We start from the raw sequence: 19537 nt of genomic DNA on the forward strand, positions 1-19537 counted from the left end.
TCACCTCAGCAACTGGTCTCTGCGCCGTCATCAGAGGTATGTGTGTGTGTGTGTGTGAGAGAGGTTGTGTGCGTTTGTGTGCGTGTGCGTGTGTGTGTGTGTGCATGCGTGTGTGTGTGCATGCGTGTGTGTGTGCGTGCATGCGTGTGTGTGTGCATGCGTGCGTGTGTGTGTGCATGCGTGTGTGTGTGTGTGCATGCGTGTGTGTGTGAGACTGAGTGTGCGTGTGTGGAGGTCCACATATGGAAGAGCTTGTCCTGGCCGTGTTGTTCAGCTCTGACAGAAAGTTAAACACAAGGTGTCGGTGTTCTCCAAGCCAAAGGTGAGCAGCAGCACAGAGCTGCAGGGCTAGCTGAGGACTAACCCTTGGAGGGAGGGAGGGAGGGAGGGAGGGAGGGAGGGAGGGAGGGAGGCAGGGAGGGAGGGAGGGAGGCAGGGAGGGAGGCAGGGAGGCAGAGAGGGAGGCAGGGAGGGGAGGCGGCAGGGAGGGAGGGAGGTTAGATCTAGTTTAGTTTATTCCGTTTTGATCTGTGCCAGTCTGATCTAGTCTGGGATGATCCCCAGCTCTCTCTCCTCTCTTCCATGCTTTGGGTTTCACCACTGAGACACTGTTTCAGAGTGACTTAGACGACCCAGCATGGCTTCTATTGGCCCAGACCAGACCAGTCTGAACTGAGACCAGACCAGTCTGAACTGAGACCAGACCAGATCAGTCTGAACTGACACCAGACCAGTCTGAAGTGAGACCAGACCAGTCTGAAGTGAGACCAGACCAGTCTGAACTGAGACCAGACCAGATCAGTCTGAACTGACACCAGACCAGTCTGAAGTGAGACCAGACCAGACCAGTCTGAACTGAGACCAGACCAGTCTGAAGTGAGACCAGACCAGTCTGAAGTGAGACCAGACCAGTCTGAACTGACACCAGACCAGACCAGTCTGAAGTGAGACCAGACCAGTCTGAACTGAGACCAGACCGGACCAGTCTGAAGTGAGACCAGACCGGACCAGTCTGAAGTGAGACCAGACCAGACCAGTCTGAAGTCAGACCAGACCAGACCAGTCTGAAGTGAGACCAGACCAGTCTGAAGTCAGACCAGACCAGTCTGAAGTGAGACCAGAGGACAGGAATGTGTCTGGCAGGGCAGAGTGGAGGCGACTGAGTCTCATGTATCAGATTATACGGTGGTCAAAAGGGAAAATTGCAATCATCTGTGCATCTCTCTCTCTCCCCCCCCCTATCTCTCTCCCTCTCTCTCCCCCCTCTCTCTCTCCCACTCTCTCTCCCTCTCTCTCCCCCTCTCCCTTTCTCTCTTTCCCTCTCTCTGTCCCTCTTTGCTCTCCCTCTCTCTCTCTCTCCCTCTCTCTCTCTCTCTCTCTCTCTCTCTCTCCCTCTCTCTCTCTCCACCCCTATCACGGAATTTAATTATAAGACTATGAAATTAACACATTTACCCCTTAATGTAGTTTTTATGTTCAAGGTCATTGATCTGTTTTTATAACTTAACAGCTGGCTGATGTGAAATGTCACAATTTGGTGGTTGGTGCTGTGCGGTTGTTCCAGTGTTGACCATCAGGGGGCACTCTAACCACATAGACAACAGCTTCTCACCTCCCCAGGCCCGGGGGACAGACTGGAAACGAACACGCTAACCAGTATTAGACTGAATTATCAATGATCTAACAATTACAGTGCATAGTCTGAGAAATGTGTGCATGTATGTGGGGGGGTTATAGGGGAAATATGTGGACATTTAACTTGATGTCTATATATGTCTTTCTCATGTCCAAACGGTATGGGGAGGGAAGGGAGGCAGGGGGGGGGGATAGGTAAGGGAGGGGAGGTAGGAGAGGTAGAGTTAGGGGAAGGGGGGAGGAGGGGAGGGAGGGGGAGGAGGGGAGGAGGGAGGGAGGAGGGGAGGGGGGGAGGAGAGGAGAGGAGAGGAGGGAGGGGGAGGAGGGGAGGGGAGGGGGGGGAGAGGAGGGAGGAGAGGAGGGAGGGAGGGGGAGGAGGGGAGGGAGGGGGAGGAGAGGAGGGGGGGAGGAGAGGAGGGGGAGGAGGGGAGAGAGGGGGAGGAGGGGAGGGAGGGGGAGAAGAGGAGGGGGGGAGGAGAGGAGGGAGGGGGAGGAGGGGAGGGAGGGGGAGGGGGAGGAGGGGATGGAGGGGGAGGAGAGGAGGGAGGGGGAGGAGGGGAGGGAAGATTGAGAGAAGGAAGGGGGGGAGGAGAGGAGGGAGGGGGAGGAGAGGAGGGAGGAGGGGAGGGGAGGAGAGGAGGGAGGGGGAGGAGGGGAGGGGGAGGAGGGGAGGGGGGTAGGAGAGGAGGGAGGGGGAGGAGGGGAGGGGGGGGGAGGAGAGGAGAGGAGGGAGGGGGAGGAGGGGAGGGAGGAGGGGAGAGAGGATTCAGAGAAGGAGTGCTGGAAAGTTTGAAGTCATGAGTTTTAATCATGAGTCTCGGGCTGCTTCTGAGCAGTGCGGTGTGGCGTGATGGCTCCTTTAAAGATGTGGTTCTGGGTGTGTGCCAGGGTCACCCTACCAGGGGCACACACACACACACACATCCAACACCCCACCCCGCAAACCCACAGCCTGGGGCCTAGGGTTGCAGTATGGCTTTAGTGTAGACTCCTAAGGATGTGTGTGGCTGGGTGTGTGTGTGTGTGTGGCTAGGTGTGTGTGGCTGGGTGTTTCTGTGATTGTAGTATTAGTTTAAAATATAAATGAATCTCCACCTGATGTTGAGGCTCTGTAGAGGCCTCCCCATATTCCTCCACCCAGACCTCCACCCAGACCTCCACCCAGACCTCCCCACCCAAACCCTCCACACCCAGACCTCCACCCAGACCTCCCCACCCAAACCCTCCACACCCACACCTCCACCCAGACCTCCACCCAGACCTCCCCACCCAAACCCTCCACACCTCCATTCAGCCATCTGACAAGACCTTTCATTCCTCAAAGAATTTCCTAAAAAGGTTACAAGCACAGCAAAGAATGTTATCTTCCCCCAAGAAGAAGGGATCCCAGTTTTATCTCTTCCCACTGAATACTTCCAGTCCCCAGAGAAGTCTCATTCTGCCTGGTAACACATGGTCTTGGTAGCTGAGGAACAGCAGCCCATCCAGGCTACGTTACCATGCTAGGCTACAATGCTAGATTACCATGTTAGGGTATAATGCTAGGTTACCATGTTAGGGTATAATGCTAGGTTACCATGTTAGGGTATAATGCTAGGCTATTTTGTTAGGCTACTATCCTAGGCTGCCATGCTAGGCTACAATGCAAGGTTTCCATGCTAGGCTACCAGGTTACCATCCTATGCTACCATCCTAGGCTTCCATGCTAGGCTACAATGCAAGGTTTCCATGCTAGGCTACCAGGTTACCATCCTATGCTACCATCCTAGGCTTGAACGGTCCTCACCCTACCTCCTGAACCACCAGGACCTCCCCATGACGATAAGGTTTTAATGGAGTGCCGCTGATTCATAATCCAGCTCACCATACTCTCCCCTCAGGGTGTGAGGGCAGAGGAGGCAGACCAGATTCAGGTTGTGATTATATCACGCTGGGTCTTCATCGTTTCAGAGCCAGCTGTTCACGTTGCTTCCTGAGTTCCAGGAAGGCGGTCGAGAGCAGATCATCTGGACAGGTGTGTGGGAGTGTGTTGGATAGTCTCAGTCAGAGTTGTAGGTGTGTGTGTGTGTGTGTGTGTTTGTGTGTGTCGTGCCAGAGCCACATTAGAGGAACCTTTCATGTGCTCGTGTCCTCCTCCTCCTCAGCGTTGTGCCTGTGTTGTGGTCGACACACTGCTCAACCTCTGAAAATCCCCACAAAAGTGTGTGTGTGTGTGTGTATGTGACTTATGCTCCATTCTCTCATTGTCTGTTTACTGGCTGGCTGTCATGCTTTCTGTAGAAAACTCCTTGTCAGGTTTTAGGAATGTGTTTGTTTGTGACGTGTGATTGGATTGTGTATGTGTGCGTGTGCGTGTGTGTGTGTGTGTGTGTGTGTGTGTGCGTGTGACTCAGTGTAGTTGTGTAATCAGCTCCATACTCAAGAGTCACCACAGGTTTGACAGCTTGGCCCAATAAGAAGAGTAGGCCTTGTGCCATCGTGTGTGTGTGTGTGGAGAAGGCTCTCTCCCTGTGTTGGCACATCTTCGAACACTCTTCTGGAACCCCTCCAGGTCACAGACACACACACACCAAACCTCCACTCTCATAACCCTGGCCGTGAAGCGCGGGGGCTAGCATATTTTAGCACGCTAAGCTAAACGCTCACTGATGTTCAAGATTCGTCTCTTTGAACTCCACCAGCTACTGGGTGGAGCACATCCTCGGGGATTAATGCCATGCTACTGCTGTACTACTGTAGGTGGCTTAGCACAGCATGCTAAACTCACACAGTCTGTCAGCGTCTTATACAAAAGCAATTGACTCCACATGTAGCCTAGCAGCTAAGCTACGCAGGACTTAGCGACAAATGCAGTGTCTAAGCCACGCTGGCCACAGTGTGTACAGAAATCCAGTCTTCTAAGATACTTACGTACCACTTAGCAGCGCTGCTTCATCTCTCACTGTTCGTCCTGGTCTGGCTAGCTCTGCTCCCTCAATGGAGATCATTCTTTGTAGTGTCGCTACGTCGCACACTCACAGCTAACAACGCCCCCCACTAGCACCTTTCTCTCCTGTCAAACGATTAGCAGGTAATTAACTCGGCGGCGGGCTTAGTAATAGCGTCTCTGGCTGAGACGGGCAGCGTGATGTACCTTAGCTGGACCTCTGCTGTGTGTGAGGTGAGCTAGCCTCACACACAGCACACTAGCTAGCTCAACCAGAGACCCCCCCTCCGCCTCCTCCCTCCCCCTGCAGGAATAGTTTCCTCAGAGCTAGCTTCCCTGCTAGCAAAGCCAGCGGCTAGGTCCTGGTTAATGTGTCTCCCCGTGGCTAGGCCTTGTATTAAGCGTTATCTGCAAGAGAAAGGATGGGGTTTGACTGAAATGAGGTGGAAACCCAATAGATAGGGACACACACACATGAGCCAGTCACGCACACATATCTAAGCCTACGCACAGGTGAGAGGGAGATTGAGATGTGAGATGAGGAAGGAAACCCTGAGGCACACCAGGATACGTCAGCATCCTCTTCATGCACCTTCTCTCAGCAGGTCAGAGCTCATGGAAAACCAGTTTCATCCAGCCAGGATCTGCCACATTGTCACTGGTACCACAGTGTCTCCAGTCTGCCATTCAGGAGGGGAGTTTTTGATGCTGGATCCTTCTGGCAACAATCCTGATGGATCTGCACAAGGGACTCCTCCCAGAGTTGGGAGGGAGCCCAAAGCCTGTGAATCTGTCCTCCTCTGGTCGCCTGTGGTTGAGAACTGTCAGAGCGACCGCTCCTCAACACCCTGTCTCCGGGGTCTCTCCAGACCACACACTCCCACCACGGTCCTGGTCACACAGGGTTAGACCGCGCTGGAGCACAAGATCTGGCCGGGGAGTGTCTCTGTCCACCCTCCTGTGTGTGTGTGTGTGGGGAGGGGGGGGAGTGGGGGTGTGTGTGTGGGGAGTGGGGGGTGTGGGGGGGGGTGTAAGTGTGTGTGAGAGAGGCTGGGAGAGAGGCTGGGAGAGAGGGAGGGAGAGAGGCTGGGAGAGAGGGAGGGAGAGAGGCTGGGAGAGAGGGAGGGAGAGAGGCTGGGAGAGAGGGAGGGAGAGAGGCTGGAGGCTGGGAGAGGGGCTAGCCTGTCTTCCTGTGATGTCTGGCTGTCAGCCTGTCTAGATCTCTGGACTCCATGCTGGGTTATTGAGGTCTGGCTCACTGGTGTGTGTGTGTGTCTGTGTGTGTGACTATATGACTGAGCAGTTGAAGATCAACAGTAATAAGCTTCTGACCAACTCTGGATCTCACTTTCACCTGCTGATGTCCATGTCGTTTTTACAAACAGCAGGACAGGTTGAGAGAAGTGGACAGTAGTGGATCTAAAGCTATGTCATAGTACTTTTTAATGTCCTAATACTGTTAAAAGTGTTAAATCCAGTATGTGGACTGTAAAGTATTGTACCAGCAAGGCCCTTCAGCCTGTGATTGTAACATGGCCTCGGGCCGTAATACACAAACACACACACACTGTTCTGTGTGTGTGTGCGTGTGTGAAACGTTGACACGTCTGGCGTGATGGAGTCACTTCCTCCGGTGAACTGGGTGCCCACTGTCAAGACGACCCCGGCCAGTTAACCCCTGCTACCAGGGTCACCGCCCAGACCAGCCCTCTGGGACTCGCGTGTGTGTGCACAGAGAGTGTGTGTGTGCACAGAAAGTGTGTGTGTGTGCAGAGACTGTGTGTGCAGAGAGAGTGTGTGAGCGTGTGGAGAGTGTGTGTGTGTGTGTGTCGGCGCGTTGGCAGACACAGGTGTCGGCATGGTGTGAAGGGGAGGCCCCTGTCTCTTACCATCTGTTGCCAGGGGCGATGGGGGCAGGGGGGGTGAGGGGGCGGAGCGGGTTAGCAACACATGGCCTGGAGCGCTGGGGGGGGAGAGGGGAGGGGGGGTTGAACAGGCAGACACACATGCATACAAGAAGCAGGTGTCTGTGGCCCCCCGGGGAAGGGGCGAGGGTAATTGCAGGGTCAGGTTTGGGGGGCAGCTGAGGGTGCAGGGGTCTGCGTTGGTGCTCTGGGTGGGAGGGGGGGGGAGAGAGGGTAAGGGGGGGTCAGAGGCGAGAGACAGAGCAGAGAGTGTGTACGCCACTCAGACCCACTTCCTGCTGTGTGTGTGTGTGTCTGTGTGTGTGGACTTCCTGTCTGATGAGCTGCAGGTGCGGTCCATGTGGTTGTCATGGTGATGGACCAGGCGTGGTCTCCTGTTGTACTGCTTCTGGACGTGAGGGAGAACCTGGAGGGCTGGGATGGAAAAAAACGTGTGAGCGTTGTGTGTGTGTGTGAGCGTTGTGTGTGTGTGTGAGCGTTGTGTGTGTGTGTGTGTGTGTGTGGGAGGCCCATCCGTGCTTCAGCCCTGAATGTCAGTCAGGTGTACCTGGGAATGATTAGGGGAGAGAGGGGAAGGGGAGGGAGGGCGGGGGGGGCGGTACATCTGCTGATCCTCATGCCCTCCCCCAGCAGAGGAGGAAGAGGAGGATGAAGAGGCGGCTGAGGGGAAGGCCGGGCTGGAGCTTGTGCTGCCCCAGCAGGAGGAGGACACCCAGGAGACCAGGCAGGGTAAGAACCCTCCTCACCACCGCATCTTAAACCTCAGCAACTTCCTGTTTACATCCAGTCCAAATATGACACAACCACCCCCCTCCCCCCGCAACACAATCATCCTCATCAGAGGCGTGGCCAGGGGAGCACTCGCGTGTGACCCCAGCCGCCGGGCAGCTTATCAGCCGGGCCTGCGGGTCAGACCTGATTACAACACTTGACCTTCTCAGACAGGCCTTGAAAGGGGGTCAGAGAGAGGCGGCTTTGTGGAGAGAGGAATAACTTCTGGGGAGGTGGAGGGGGTGGGGGGCTAGGGGGAGCTGTTGTTAGAGGCTGCCTGGATTAAACTCAACATGGATGCACTCACACACACACGCAGACACACACACACACTCACTCACTCACTCACTCACACACTCATATTGACACAGTCTCTCTCCCCCTCTCTAGTCCCTGCTCCTTGTCTTTGATCAGCCCCTTTGTCTCTTCTCATGATTCCTCAAGAAGAAAGGTCTCCACGAATCAAGTGACAGAGATCAAAGGCCGGAGCCTCTAATTGGCCGAGGGCGGGTGGGGCGGGGTGGGGGCGGGGGTGACAGCGACGACTGGGACGACAGCAACATCAAAACCGTGCATCTCACTGTGGCCTTCTGGTAATCAGGAGAGTCTGGCAGTTTCATGTTGTTGTTTTTTCTTCCTACAGCCAGAGTCCCACAGCTGGGTGTCTCAGAGCTGGGTGTCTCAGAGCTGGGCGTCTCAGAGCTGGGCGTCTCAGAGCTGGGCATCTCAGAGCTGGGCGTCCCACAGCTGGGCGTCTCAGAGCTGGGCGTCTCAGAGCTGGGTGTCTCAGAGCTGGGCATCTCAGAGCTGGGTGTCTCAGAGCTGGATGTCCCAGAGCTGGGTGTCCCAGAGCTGGGCGTCTCAGAGCTGGGTGTCTCAGAGCTGGGTGTCTCAGAGCTGGGTGTCCCAGAGCTGGGTGTCTCAGAGCTGGGTGTCTCAGAGCTGGGTGTCTCAGAGCTGGGTGTCTCAGAGCTGGGCGTCTCAGAGCTGGGCGTCTCAGAGCTGGGCGTCCCAGAGCTGGGCGTCTCAGAGCTGGGCGTCTCAGAGCTGGGTGTCTCAGAGCTGGATGTCCCAGAGCTGGGTGTCCCAGAGCTGGGTGTCTCAGAGCTGGGTGTCTCAGAGCTGGGTGTCTCAGAGCTGGGCGTCCCAGAGCTGGGTGTCTCAGAGCTGGGTGTCTCAGAGCTGGGCGTCTCAGAGCTGGATGTCCCAGGGCTGGGTGTCCCAGAGCTGGGCGTCTCAGAGCTGGGCGTCCCACAGCTGGGCGTCTCAGAGCTGGGTGTCTCAGAGCTGGGCGTCCCACAGCTGGGCGTCTCAGAGCTGGGTGTCTCAGAGCTGGGCGTCTCAGAGCTGGGCGTCTCAGAGCTGGGCGTCTCAGAGCTGGGCGTCTCAGAGCTGGGCGTCTCAGAGCTGGGCGTCTCAGAGCTGGGTGTCTCAGAGCTGGGCGTCTCAGAGCTGGGCGTCCCAGAGCTGGGCGTCTCAGAGCTGGGCGTCCCAGAGCTGGGTGTCTCAGAGCTGGGCGTCCCACAGCTGGGCGTCTCAGAGCTGGGTGTCTCAGAGCTGGGCGTCCCACAGCTGGGCGTCTCAGAGCTGGGTGTCTCAGAGCTGGGCGTCTCAGAGCTGGGCATCTCAGAGCTGGGCGTCTCAGAGCTGGGCGTCTCAGAGCTGGGCGTCTCAGAGCTGGGCGTCTCAGAGCTGGGTGTCTCAGAGCTGGGCGTCTCAGAGCTGGGCGTCCCAGAGCTGGGCGTCTCAGAGCTGGGCGTCTCAGAGCTGGGCGTCCCAGAGCTGGGTGTCTCAGCTGGGTGACTCAGAGCTGGGCGTCTCAGAGCTGGGCGTCCCAGAGCTGGGCGTCTCAGAGCTGGGCGTCTCAGAGCTGGGTGTCTCAGAGCTGGGCGTCTCAGAGCTGGGCGTCCCAGAGCTGGGCGTCTCAGAGCTGGGCGTCTCAGAGCTGGGCGTCCCAGAGCTGGGTGTCTCAGCTGGGTGTCTCAGAGCTGGGCGTCCCAGAGCTGGGTGTCTCAGCTGGGTGACGTACAGTACGTGTACGTGTGTGTGTGTCAGGTCCCAGGGAGCTGACAGAAGAGGAGAAGCAGCAGCTGTTGCTCTCGTCAGAGTTCCTGAGCTTCCTGGACAGCAGCAGCAGGGTGATGGAACGAGCGCTGGCCGAGGACGCCAACATCTTCTTCGACTACAGCGGCAGAGACCTGGAGGACACGGAGGGGTACGTGTGTGTGTGCTCATCCTTCTGTGTGTGTGTGTGCTGATGCATTTTTGTGACTGTGTGAGCCCTGCATTCCTGGGTGTGAGTGTGAGTGCATGTGTGTGTGTGTGAGTGCGTGTGTAAAGACTGTGTGTGACTCATCCCTGTCCTGTTATTTAAGACATCAGAACCTCTTTGTTCTTCAAAGGCATGCCTTCCTGGTGATGTCACTCTCAGATCATGTGACTGTGGAACGGTGGCCATTTTGTTTTGTAGTGAGAAAGGTTGAGAGCGGAGGCTTCCTGTCTGAGCAGCTCCTCTGTCTCTGCTCCTGTAGAGGAGGAAGAACTACAGAAGATCAAACACAACACTGGAATGGTCGGAGAGTGAAATGCCATCTCCCTGTTTAACTGCATGTCCCTATGACCTTTGACCCTGCTTCTGATTGGCCACAGGGACATGCAGGGAGGGTCCAGCCTGTCTCTGAGCAGACTGTTCTACGACGAGCGCTGGTCCAAACACCGAGTCATTACCTGTCTTGACTGGTCCCCACAGGTAAGGACCTGTGTGTGTGTGAGTGTGTGTGAGTGTGTGTGTTTTGCCTACCCTCACAACACCTCTCCAACAATATACTTTATTTTCTCCCCCTCCAGTACCAGGAGCTCTTGGTGGCCTCTTACAACAACAACGAGGATGCCCCTCATGAACCCGATGGCGTGGCGCTGGTCTGGAACATGAAGTTCAAGAAGAGCACTCCAGAGTTCATCTTCCACTGCCAGGTACCCTGCTCCACCCAGCCCTCCCCAGGTACCCTGCTCCACCCAGCCCTCCCCAGGTACCCTGCTCCACCCAGGTACCCTGTTTGCACACTAATGTTAAACTCAACTCCCTCATAGGGGTTTAATACAAATCTGGCAACACCATAGGGGGTTTCATGTAAACCTGGCAACCCCAGCAGCATTCTGAAAGTAGGAGCTCACGTCTGAGAGCCTTGGCCTCATCCCTCAGCGATGACGACTCCACGGGATGAGGAACGAGGAGCGAAGCAATATTTAAAAACTAAACTGCCAGTCACAGCACACGCCTGTTCAAGACGAAAGAAAAATGAGGTTTAAGGCGCGTGAGTTAACAAAAAAAAAAAACACCAAAGCCTTGGCAGCCATAAATCCACCCTACACTGATGCGGGTGTTTTGGGACTGGAAGGAGGGATGGAGGGATGGATGGAGTCCGGGAGGCGGAGGAGGGTGGGGGAGGAGAGCGAGCGCTTGTAGAGACGTCTTGGTAATAAAATATGTGGCCTACCACTTCCTAATCCAGCAGGCCACATGTGTGTCAGCCCACCCAGGAGCCAGGCTCCTGCCTTCACTCTGAACACACACTCACATCTACACACACACATCTATACACACACATCTACACACACACACATCTATACACACACACTCACATCTACACACTCACATCTACACACACACACATCTATACACACACACACACATCTATACACACACACATCTATATACACACACACACATCTATACACACACACATCTATACACACACACACACATCTATACACACACACATCTATACACACACACATCTATACACACACACATCTATACACACACACACATCTATACCCACACACACTCAGTCAGACCACATCCCGTGTAAATATTTCAGTGTGAGTAGCTGGTATAAATCTCGAGATGATGGGTTTTAAACAGCCTCGTTAGGACTGTGATTCTGCATCATTATTTATGTTCATGCTAAAATCCGGGGTGGGACACCTTATACTACAACTATGTGTCACAGTTATTGTTCGCTGGACGTGTTTACAGTATTGTTCGTTAGTCATGTTCACAGTAATTGTTTGCTAGACGTGTTAGTTATTGTCCGCTAGCTGTGTTTACAGTAATTGTTGGCTAGACATGTTAGTTATTGTTCACTAGCTGTGTTGTGATGGTGTGGTGCTCCTCTGTAGGGGTCGGTGTTAGTCAGGCGGGCGACTGAGGCCTTCGCACACTCACCGCTCACACACTCACCGCTCGCACACTCACCGCTCGCACACTCACTCTTCCATAGCACCAGGGACTGGAAACAGTGTTAGTGTGTTAATGTGTGTGTCATCACACCATCACAATGCCAAGCATGGTTTATACACACACTCCCTCAAACACACACACACATACAGCATCTCCCGGCAAAATAAAGGAGAGAGGTGTCTCACCCAGAGACACCTCTCTCCTTTATTTTATCAAATAAAGTAGAGAGGGAGGAAGAAGAGAGAGGGGGGAGGATGAGAGAGAGGGTGAGAGAGAGGGTGAGAGAGAGGATGAGAGAGAGAGAGGATGAGAGAGAGGATGAGAGAGAGAGAGGATGAGAGAGAGGATGAGAGAGAGGGAGGAAAAAGAGAGGGAGAAAAAGAGGGGGGGAGGATGAGAGAGATGGGGGAAGATGAAAGAAAGAGAGAGAGGGGGAGGATGAGAGAGAGCGAGAGAGGAGGATGAGAGAGAAAGAGAGGATAAGAAAAGAGATGGGAGGAGGAGAAGAGGAGGGGAAGAGGAGGAAGCCCCCCACCCTACTGCCAGTCAGAGTCCTGGGGCCCCAGCCTCAGGAGAGAGAGAGAGAGAGAGAGAGAGAGAGAGAGAGAGAGAGAGAGAGAGAGAGAGAGAGAGAGAGAGAGAGAGAGGCTGGGGTGAGGCAGGGAGGGGCTGGGTCTTGCCTCCTGTGCTGTTGAGATCTGAAGGTCAGGGTTCATTTCACAGGATCGTTGGTTTCACTTACTGTAATATTCCATCAGTTCTAGTACCTGACTTCTCCTCACTGTCAGCTCTGTGTGCCACCCCACTAAGCTCTGCTCTGATGGGAGGAACTCGGAGCGTGAGGAACAGGACTGGATATGAGATGAAGAGAAGCTGGAGGCAGAGAAAGAGCTCTTGTATTCTCCACGCTCCCCTCCTGTCTCTGACAGGGAGATACGGGCTCTGCCAGCAACCGCAGAGTGACTGAGTCCACAGGGTGTCGTAGAGAACGCTGCCAGGAGGGAGGGAGAACGAGGGAGGACCAGGAGGACGAGGGAGAAGACGAGCCTGTCCATCTGGTCCCCATAAGAGCTGCTGAAAACCAGATGAACTGCGGTCGCATGGGGGGAGGGAGGCTATGGAGAGATCCGCTCTGGAGAATATTCTGTCTGTAGCACCCAAGTCATCTCCTCTCCTCCACCCTGTCCCCCCCTCCTACTCCCCCCCCCCTTCTCCTCAAACCAGCTCCTGGGGCATTTTTCACTCCTGAGAGAGAGAGGGAAGGAGAGAGGGAGAGAGAGAGGGAGGGGGAGAGGAGAGGAGAGAGAGGGAGAGGAGAGAGAGAGGCAACAAAGAAGGGAGTGTTCCTGTCCTGTGAAATCCTTCATCCCTCTCTCCGTTTCGTCTCACATCACGGCCCAGTCTGGTCTTTTCCCCTGTACAGAGCTCTTCCTCTGTACAGAGCGCTTCCTCTGGTCTCTTCCTCTGTACAGAGCTCTTCCTCTGGTCTTTTCCTCTGTACAGAGCGCTTCCTCTTGGTCTAAGGCCGGCCACACGGCTGGGCTCCTTCTCCTCACCTAACCGTTTCTGTGGCGGACCTCTCTCTCCTCTCTGAGGACTGGAGGCTGCTGGGAGGAGATGGAGCAGCATCTTGGTGACTGATGATGATGATAATAATAATAATGTTTCCTTGCACTGCAGCCTCACGGCAAGGAGGCCCAGGGTTCGATTCCCTGATGGGGTTCTGTTCACACGCTCAGGTCTCAGAGTCAGAATCCCTCCAGTCTGTCGAGGAAAGAGGCTCGATGAGGCTTCCTGTTCTACAGCCATCTGTGTGGCTGCACTGCATCAGCACTGCACCATATTCAGGACTTATTAACATTGTACAACATGACATCTGAATCAAGAATAATCCGCTTGCACATGTCAACTATTCCAGTGTGTTTTCCTTCTGGCACAAGTCGCAAACACCCTAATAGGACAAATTGAAGCGATGTAATTGGCTAATGAAGTACAGGCAGTGCAGTTAAACCCGGAGTGGCTGAACACACTGACACATGTGTTGATATGACAGTTAATCAGGAGCTTGGCTTTCATAAGAAGCCCAGCTTGAGCGTTGGCAAACATCACAAAGTGCTCTACTGGAACCAGCCCAGCCCATCTCGGTCGCCCTGAGAGAAAGGACCCGGATCTGGGCTTCTGCAGCGGTTCGTCCCCGGGTTCAGACGGAGGAGTTCTCCTGTGGTGTTGAGGGCAGTGGATGGGATGGATGAACATGTGGATTGAATCGAAGGGCTGTTTGATATCTGCTACTGCCTCCTCACTCTCAAAGCCCTGTGTCGGTATGGGGACGGGAGAGAGAGAGAGAGAGAGAGAGAGAGAGAGAGAGAGAGAGAGAGAGAGAGAGAGAGAGAGAGAGAGGGAGAGGGATAGGGAGAGGGAGAGGGAGAGGGAGAGGGAGAGGGAGAGGGAGAGGGAGAGGGAGAGGGAGAGGGAGAGGGAGATGAGAATGAAGGGGGGAGACAGGGAGAGAAGAGAGGAAGAGCAGAAACATCAGTAGAGAGAGAGAGGGACATGTCATAGTGGGTGCTGGGATCCAACACTGATCTGTTTACGAGACAGAACAGTTGATGTCTTCTGTGATGAGATGAAAGGTCAGAGAGCTCGTCAGAGAGCGCAGGATGAGTCAGAACCTTCTGGAAGCTGCGTGGAAAGAACTGGAACACACGCAGAGGACCGAGTCTGTTTCAGGAAGCTGGTTCCAGGTTTTTCTGATCTAACAGAACTCACGTTGTGATCAGTTATTGTTTAAATCACAAGGTGATTCATTACTCTATGACAACGATCAGCTTTATCTTTATTAGTGAAGAAAGCGGTCGATGGTTCGGAGGTCGATGGCTGACCTGGGAGGGGAGACAGGGTAGAACTGATCTGTTCTTAACAGATAGAAGAGGAAGAGAAGAATTCTTTGGAGTTTTGGCTATACGTGTCGTAGCAAAGGAGGTGATGAAGGACCAGCCCTCTGGTAGTGGGGGTCCCCTTCCCTGCTCTCATTACCCCATTAATGAAGCCCCATCTGGGGTAGCACGCCCCTGCCGCCTGGCTTCTCGCCCGACAACCACAGGGTCATGGGTTTGAGGCCCTGCTCTTATTGGAATGACCTGGCACCATGCTACTCCTCTGGAGACGTGCTGGGTTTATGCCTAGTTCTGTAGACGGTGTCTTCATAAAAGCGGGATTTGTTTCGGCGCTTTGGTGGAAGACTGGGAAAGTGTCTCGGTGTCATTTGGAGTCGACTCGCTCTTGTTGTGGTTGAGTGTCCCGCACCCCAAATTCAGATTTAAGATTTGGATGCTGTAACATTTCAATCTTTAATATCTACCCTCCTTTACAGTCACAGTAGGAATGTAAGATTTGCCGTAAATCGCTCAAACACAAATATTCATTGTTTTGAATATGTTTAAAGTTGAATCCAGATTTCTCAGCACAACCCGTGTGTAAACAAACAGAGGTCTCCTTTGATGGCCAACTGCCGACTTTATTTTTACCCCACAAGGTTTATTTGGAGTCGCTTTTTATAAAACCTCTTCTCCTCTGATGGTGGCGGAGAAGCCGGGGAGAGACCAGAAGAGACGAGTGTGGTGTTTTCTTTAGTTCTGGTCGGTTTTCCAGTCCTCTTTAAAATGAACTCTGGGAGTGTAGGGCTTGGCGGTTGCGTGTGGTAGGAGAGAGAGAGAAAAACAGTAGACCATAGAGACAAAAAGCAGAAAGGAATGGGAGGACAGTCCTGGAAGCGAGTCCTCCAGATCAGAGGGCTAGTGAGCACTGGACGACAGTAGCTGGTCGTACCTTGTTCAGATATTCCATTAATCACTGGTTCCTATCGCATATAGTAGATATTCTTCTGGTTCCAGAACCTTATAGAAAGATGCATAACTGGTTCTAGAACCTGATAGTAGATGCATCTGTAACAGAACCTTATGAGAGATACTTCTCTGGTTCTACCCTTACAGTAGACAGTTCTCTGGTTCTACCCTTACAGTAGACAGTGCTCTGGTTCTAACCTTACATTAGACAGTTCTCTGGTTCCACAGCCCTATAATAGACGGTTCTCCGGCTTGGCGGGAAGGCGAGACCAAACTCCTGGCATGCAGAGGAACCCAGATGTGACGAGCACTGAAGAGGAACTCAGTAACCACGACCTCACAGGGGACGGAGTTCCAGGCTGCGCCTGTCACCATGGAGGCAGCCTGTCACCATGGAGGCAGCGCTGTGCGCTTGGCTGGTTACCCCCCGGAGTGGGCCATGCTGTAATATAAAACGTCTGCACCTCCCACAATCCCTCGCTTTGTCTCTGCGTTCCCCCCGTATGACCCCTCGTTCTCTCTCCTCCGACAGACCCTCAACCGTCAACTCATCTCTCCGTCCAGGCCTCCTACGTCGCCCTTCTCTCTCTCACGCTCCTTCTCTCTCTGTCTCTCTCTCTGTCTCTCTCTCTGCTTGATCGCTCAGAGTCTCCAAAGCCGTTTCTCCCCGTCCCTTTGTGTGTCCTCAGAGTTCAGATCCACATCAACGCTGCGTGGCTTTAATCTGCTTCCTCTCCCTCCCTCTCCCTCTCCCTTCCTCCCCCCCTCTCCCTTTCCTCCCTCTCTCCCTTTCCTCCCCCCCTCTCTCCCTCCCTCTCTCTCTCCCTCCCCTATCCCTTCCCCCCCTCCATCTCTCCTCTCCAGTCTCCTGTGGTATCTGTGGGCTTTGCCAGGTTCCACCCCAACCTGCTGGTGGGGGGCACCTATTCGGGTCAGATCGTCCTCTGGGACAACCGCAGCCACCGCCGGACCCCCGTCCAGAGGACGCCCCTGTCTGCTGCCGCCCACACTGTGAGTCTGAAGGCCTAGCCTAGCTTAGCCTAGCCTAGCTCACTGTGAGTCTGAAGGCCTAGCCTAGCTTAGCCTAGCCTAGCTCATTGTGAGTCTGAAGGCCTAGCCTAGCCTAGCTCACTGGCTAGAGAGCTAAACAGACACAGTGTGTTCCCATGTGGAGAATGTACTCGGACTCAAACAGATACACAAACACACACACACAATCACGTGTACTCTCCACACACACACAAACTCAATTATGTGTACTCTCCACATACACACAACTGTGTGTATTCTCCACATACACAGTCATTAATGTAAAATTTCACACACACAGTCAATAATGCATACCTTCTCCACACACACATTCAATCACGCATGCTGTCTACACACACATTCCATCGTGCATACCTTCCACACACACACACACACACCCTGAATGCCTTCCATGCCCCCGGTCCTCACGGCTGTGTCTGGACGCTGGCCTCATCCACACTCATCCAGCCGTCTGCTGTCTGAATGGAGTCTTTGTGGGGTGCAAAACACAACTCATTCTGAGGGCAGTGATGACACCACAGCTTGTCACTACAGCGTGTTTCCACAGGCAGTCCTGTCAGGGCTGTGTTGTAGGAAGCGTTTTCAGGGTGAGGGGGAAGGTCAGTCTTTTTCCTTGTAACCTGTACATGATCGTTAGTGTGAGTCATGAGAACCGATATAAAGCTATCGATCTGTGTCTTGTTGCTGTGTGTGTGTGTGTGTAGCACCCCGTGTACTGTGTGAACGTGGTTGGCACCCAAAACGCCAACAACCTGATCACCGTGTCGACGGATGGGAAGATGTGTTCCTGGAATCTGGATATGCTGTCCCAGCCTCAGGTAACTGCTGTCCCCAGACCAGCCTGAATCATGGCCGTATTATGCCCGGTCAACTGTAGCAATCGATTGTGATCAATCTTTAATGGGGGATCTGTTTGTAATCTAACGTGTGTGTGTGTGTGCAGGAGAGCATGGAGCTGGTATATAACAAGTCCAAGCCGGTGGCTGTGACCGGCTTGGCGTTCCCCACCGGGGACGTGAATAACTATGTAGTGGGGAGCGAGGAGGGCACCGTGTACACAGCCTGCAGACACGGCAGGTTAGACACACACACACACACACACAACATCCAGACATCACACATCCACATCATTGAGCAGTGTGTGTCCTGCATGTGTGTGTGTGTATGGAGGAGTAAAGGGGGGTTTCTGGTTGTGCTGTGTGTTTCAAGCATGTGTGTGTGTGTGTGTGTGTGTGTGTGTGTGTGTGTGTGTGTGTGGAGCAGCAGGGCAGGGATCTGCGAGGTGTTTGAGGGCCACCAGGGCCCGGTCACAGGGCTGAGCTGTCACAGCGCTCTGGGACCAGTAGACTTCTCTCACCTGTTCACCTCCTCCTCCTTCGACTGGACCGTCAAACTCTGGAGCACCAAGGTGAGCTGGCGTACCCGGGTGTGTGTGTGTGTATGGAAGTATCTGTTGTACGTGTTTATCTGAGTGTGTGTGTGTGTCACCTACCTGTTGTGCGTCATCAAAGTGGTCAGTGTCAGGACTCTGCAGGTGTGTTCCCTGGAACCTGCTGCTGTGCTCGTTGAGTCAAACCCACCCCTGCTCCTCCGGCCGCCCCCTCAGTCTACAGGCACCGAATCAAACACACCTCTGCTATTTCTGTTGTATTTCTGACAGTTAAAAGTTTGACTGTGCTTTTCAAAGTTCACTGACTCCAAATTAGTCAAATGAGAAAAAGAAAGATGGAGATAGGGATGAATAAAGAAAGAGAGAGTTATCGAGCTCTGTCAAGTTCCTCTTGAAGTGTAACGTGACTTCAGGAGTGTTTCAGCGGCGTTGTGCAGGAGTGTTTCAGCGGCGTTGTGCAGGAGTGTTTCAGCGGCGTTGTGCAGGAGTGTTTCAGCGGCGTTGTGCAGGACTGTTTCAGCGGCGTTGTGCAGGAGTGCTTCAGCGGCGTTGTGCAAGAGTGTTATTTGGGGGGACTTGGGAATTCCCTTTCCTTTGAGGGGCACCACAGGAATGAGTCTGTCTCCTGTCGTGTGTGTTTGTACAGTGAGTGTGTGTATGAATGCTTGTGTGTGTGTGTGTGTCTATAAAGCTCTCCCCCCTCAGGATCCCCTGGAGGGTAACTTTCAAGCTGCCAATCCCAGTCTGACCCTGGCTCAGGCCTGCTCGGCACGCAGCTCAGAAGCTGCAGAAACTTCCAGCCTCTCAGTGTGTTTTGTAAATATTGTGGTTTAGAAGCTGTGGGCTCTGGCCAGCTCCACTCTGTCTGGCCACAGGGCTGACGCCACAGAACTTCACGTTCCACCCTCTCCCTGTTAGAACCCTGAGGTTCCACCGCCTCTCTGGTAGAACCCTCCTCTGTTCCATCCTCCTCCTACTCCAAACAGCTCCACTCAGCTGTCGGATCATCACTACTGAGGCTAACACTGCTACAGGCTCCCCAGACCACGCCTGTGGGAGACAGGAAGTGGGAGGAGATCAGGTGATCTGACCGGGGTCTCTTCCCAGCTTTGTGGAGGGCTTTCTGGCGGCCATATTGACGTTCCCAGTCCCTCTCCCAGCATCCCTGTGAACATCCAGAGCAGCGTAGAGGACTGAGTTGCTGGCATGAGGTTTGTCAGAGAACCACAGCCAGGACACAGGGATGCCAGAGATTCTGTCCGCTTGTCGGACTGTTGTAGGTACCTGTCGAGTGTGTGTGTGCGTTCTAGTAATCTGTGCTCAGGTGAGTGTGTGTGTATTCCTCTCCCTCCCTGCTTTTCTCACAGACTCTCATAATGACTGTCGCCTGTGACAGAGAGAAGGGCGGCAGGGACAGCATTCCTGCCAGCCTGTCTCAGCCTACCTGACTCCTGCCCCCCTCCTCCCCTCCCTACCTCCTCCTACCTGACTCCTGACCCCCCCTTCCCCTCCTCCCCCCTCCTCCTACCTGTCTACCTGGACGGAATGCAGTCTGCAGCCTCCAGGAATTCTTACCAGACGTTGGAGGGTGGGAATCTGCTGTCTCTCACCGCCCCCTCTCCTCTCTGCCTCCCCCTCTACCTCCTTGTCGCCATCCCTCCCTGGTTAGCTGTCTCCTCTGTCAGTCTCTCTCTCTCCTTCTCTCTCTTTCTCTCTCTCTCCATCATCCTGCTCCACCAGCTGTTCCTCCAG

The 19537-nt window shown here is 54.1% G+C and overlaps 1 protein-coding gene across 1 annotated transcript in view; it reads left to right on the forward strand.

The window, feature by feature from the left end:
- dync1i1a (dynein cytoplasmic 1 intermediate chain 1a) overlaps positions 1-19537 on the forward strand; it is a 35554-nt gene that overhangs the window by 9505 nt on the left and 6512 nt on the right. Inside the window, exons 9-16 of the mRNA XM_067255371.1 lie at positions 7120-7215; positions 9313-9472; positions 9907-10006; positions 10105-10230; positions 16210-16356; positions 17100-17213; positions 17339-17472; positions 17659-17803. Of these exons, the coding sequence (XP_067111472.1) occupies positions 7120-7215; positions 9313-9472; positions 9907-10006; positions 10105-10230; positions 16210-16356; positions 17100-17213; positions 17339-17472; positions 17659-17803 (1022 nt within the window). The remainder of the gene's footprint in view (positions 1-7119; positions 7216-9312; positions 9473-9906; positions 10007-10104; positions 10231-16209; positions 16357-17099; positions 17214-17338; positions 17473-17658; positions 17804-19537) is intronic.

Source organism: Osmerus mordax, chromosome 18 (genome assembly GCF_038355195.1).
Source record: "Osmerus mordax isolate fOsmMor3 chromosome 18, fOsmMor3.pri, whole genome shotgun sequence".
In the NCBI taxonomy this organism is placed as follows: domain Eukaryota; kingdom Metazoa; phylum Chordata; class Actinopteri; order Osmeriformes; family Osmeridae; genus Osmerus; species Osmerus mordax.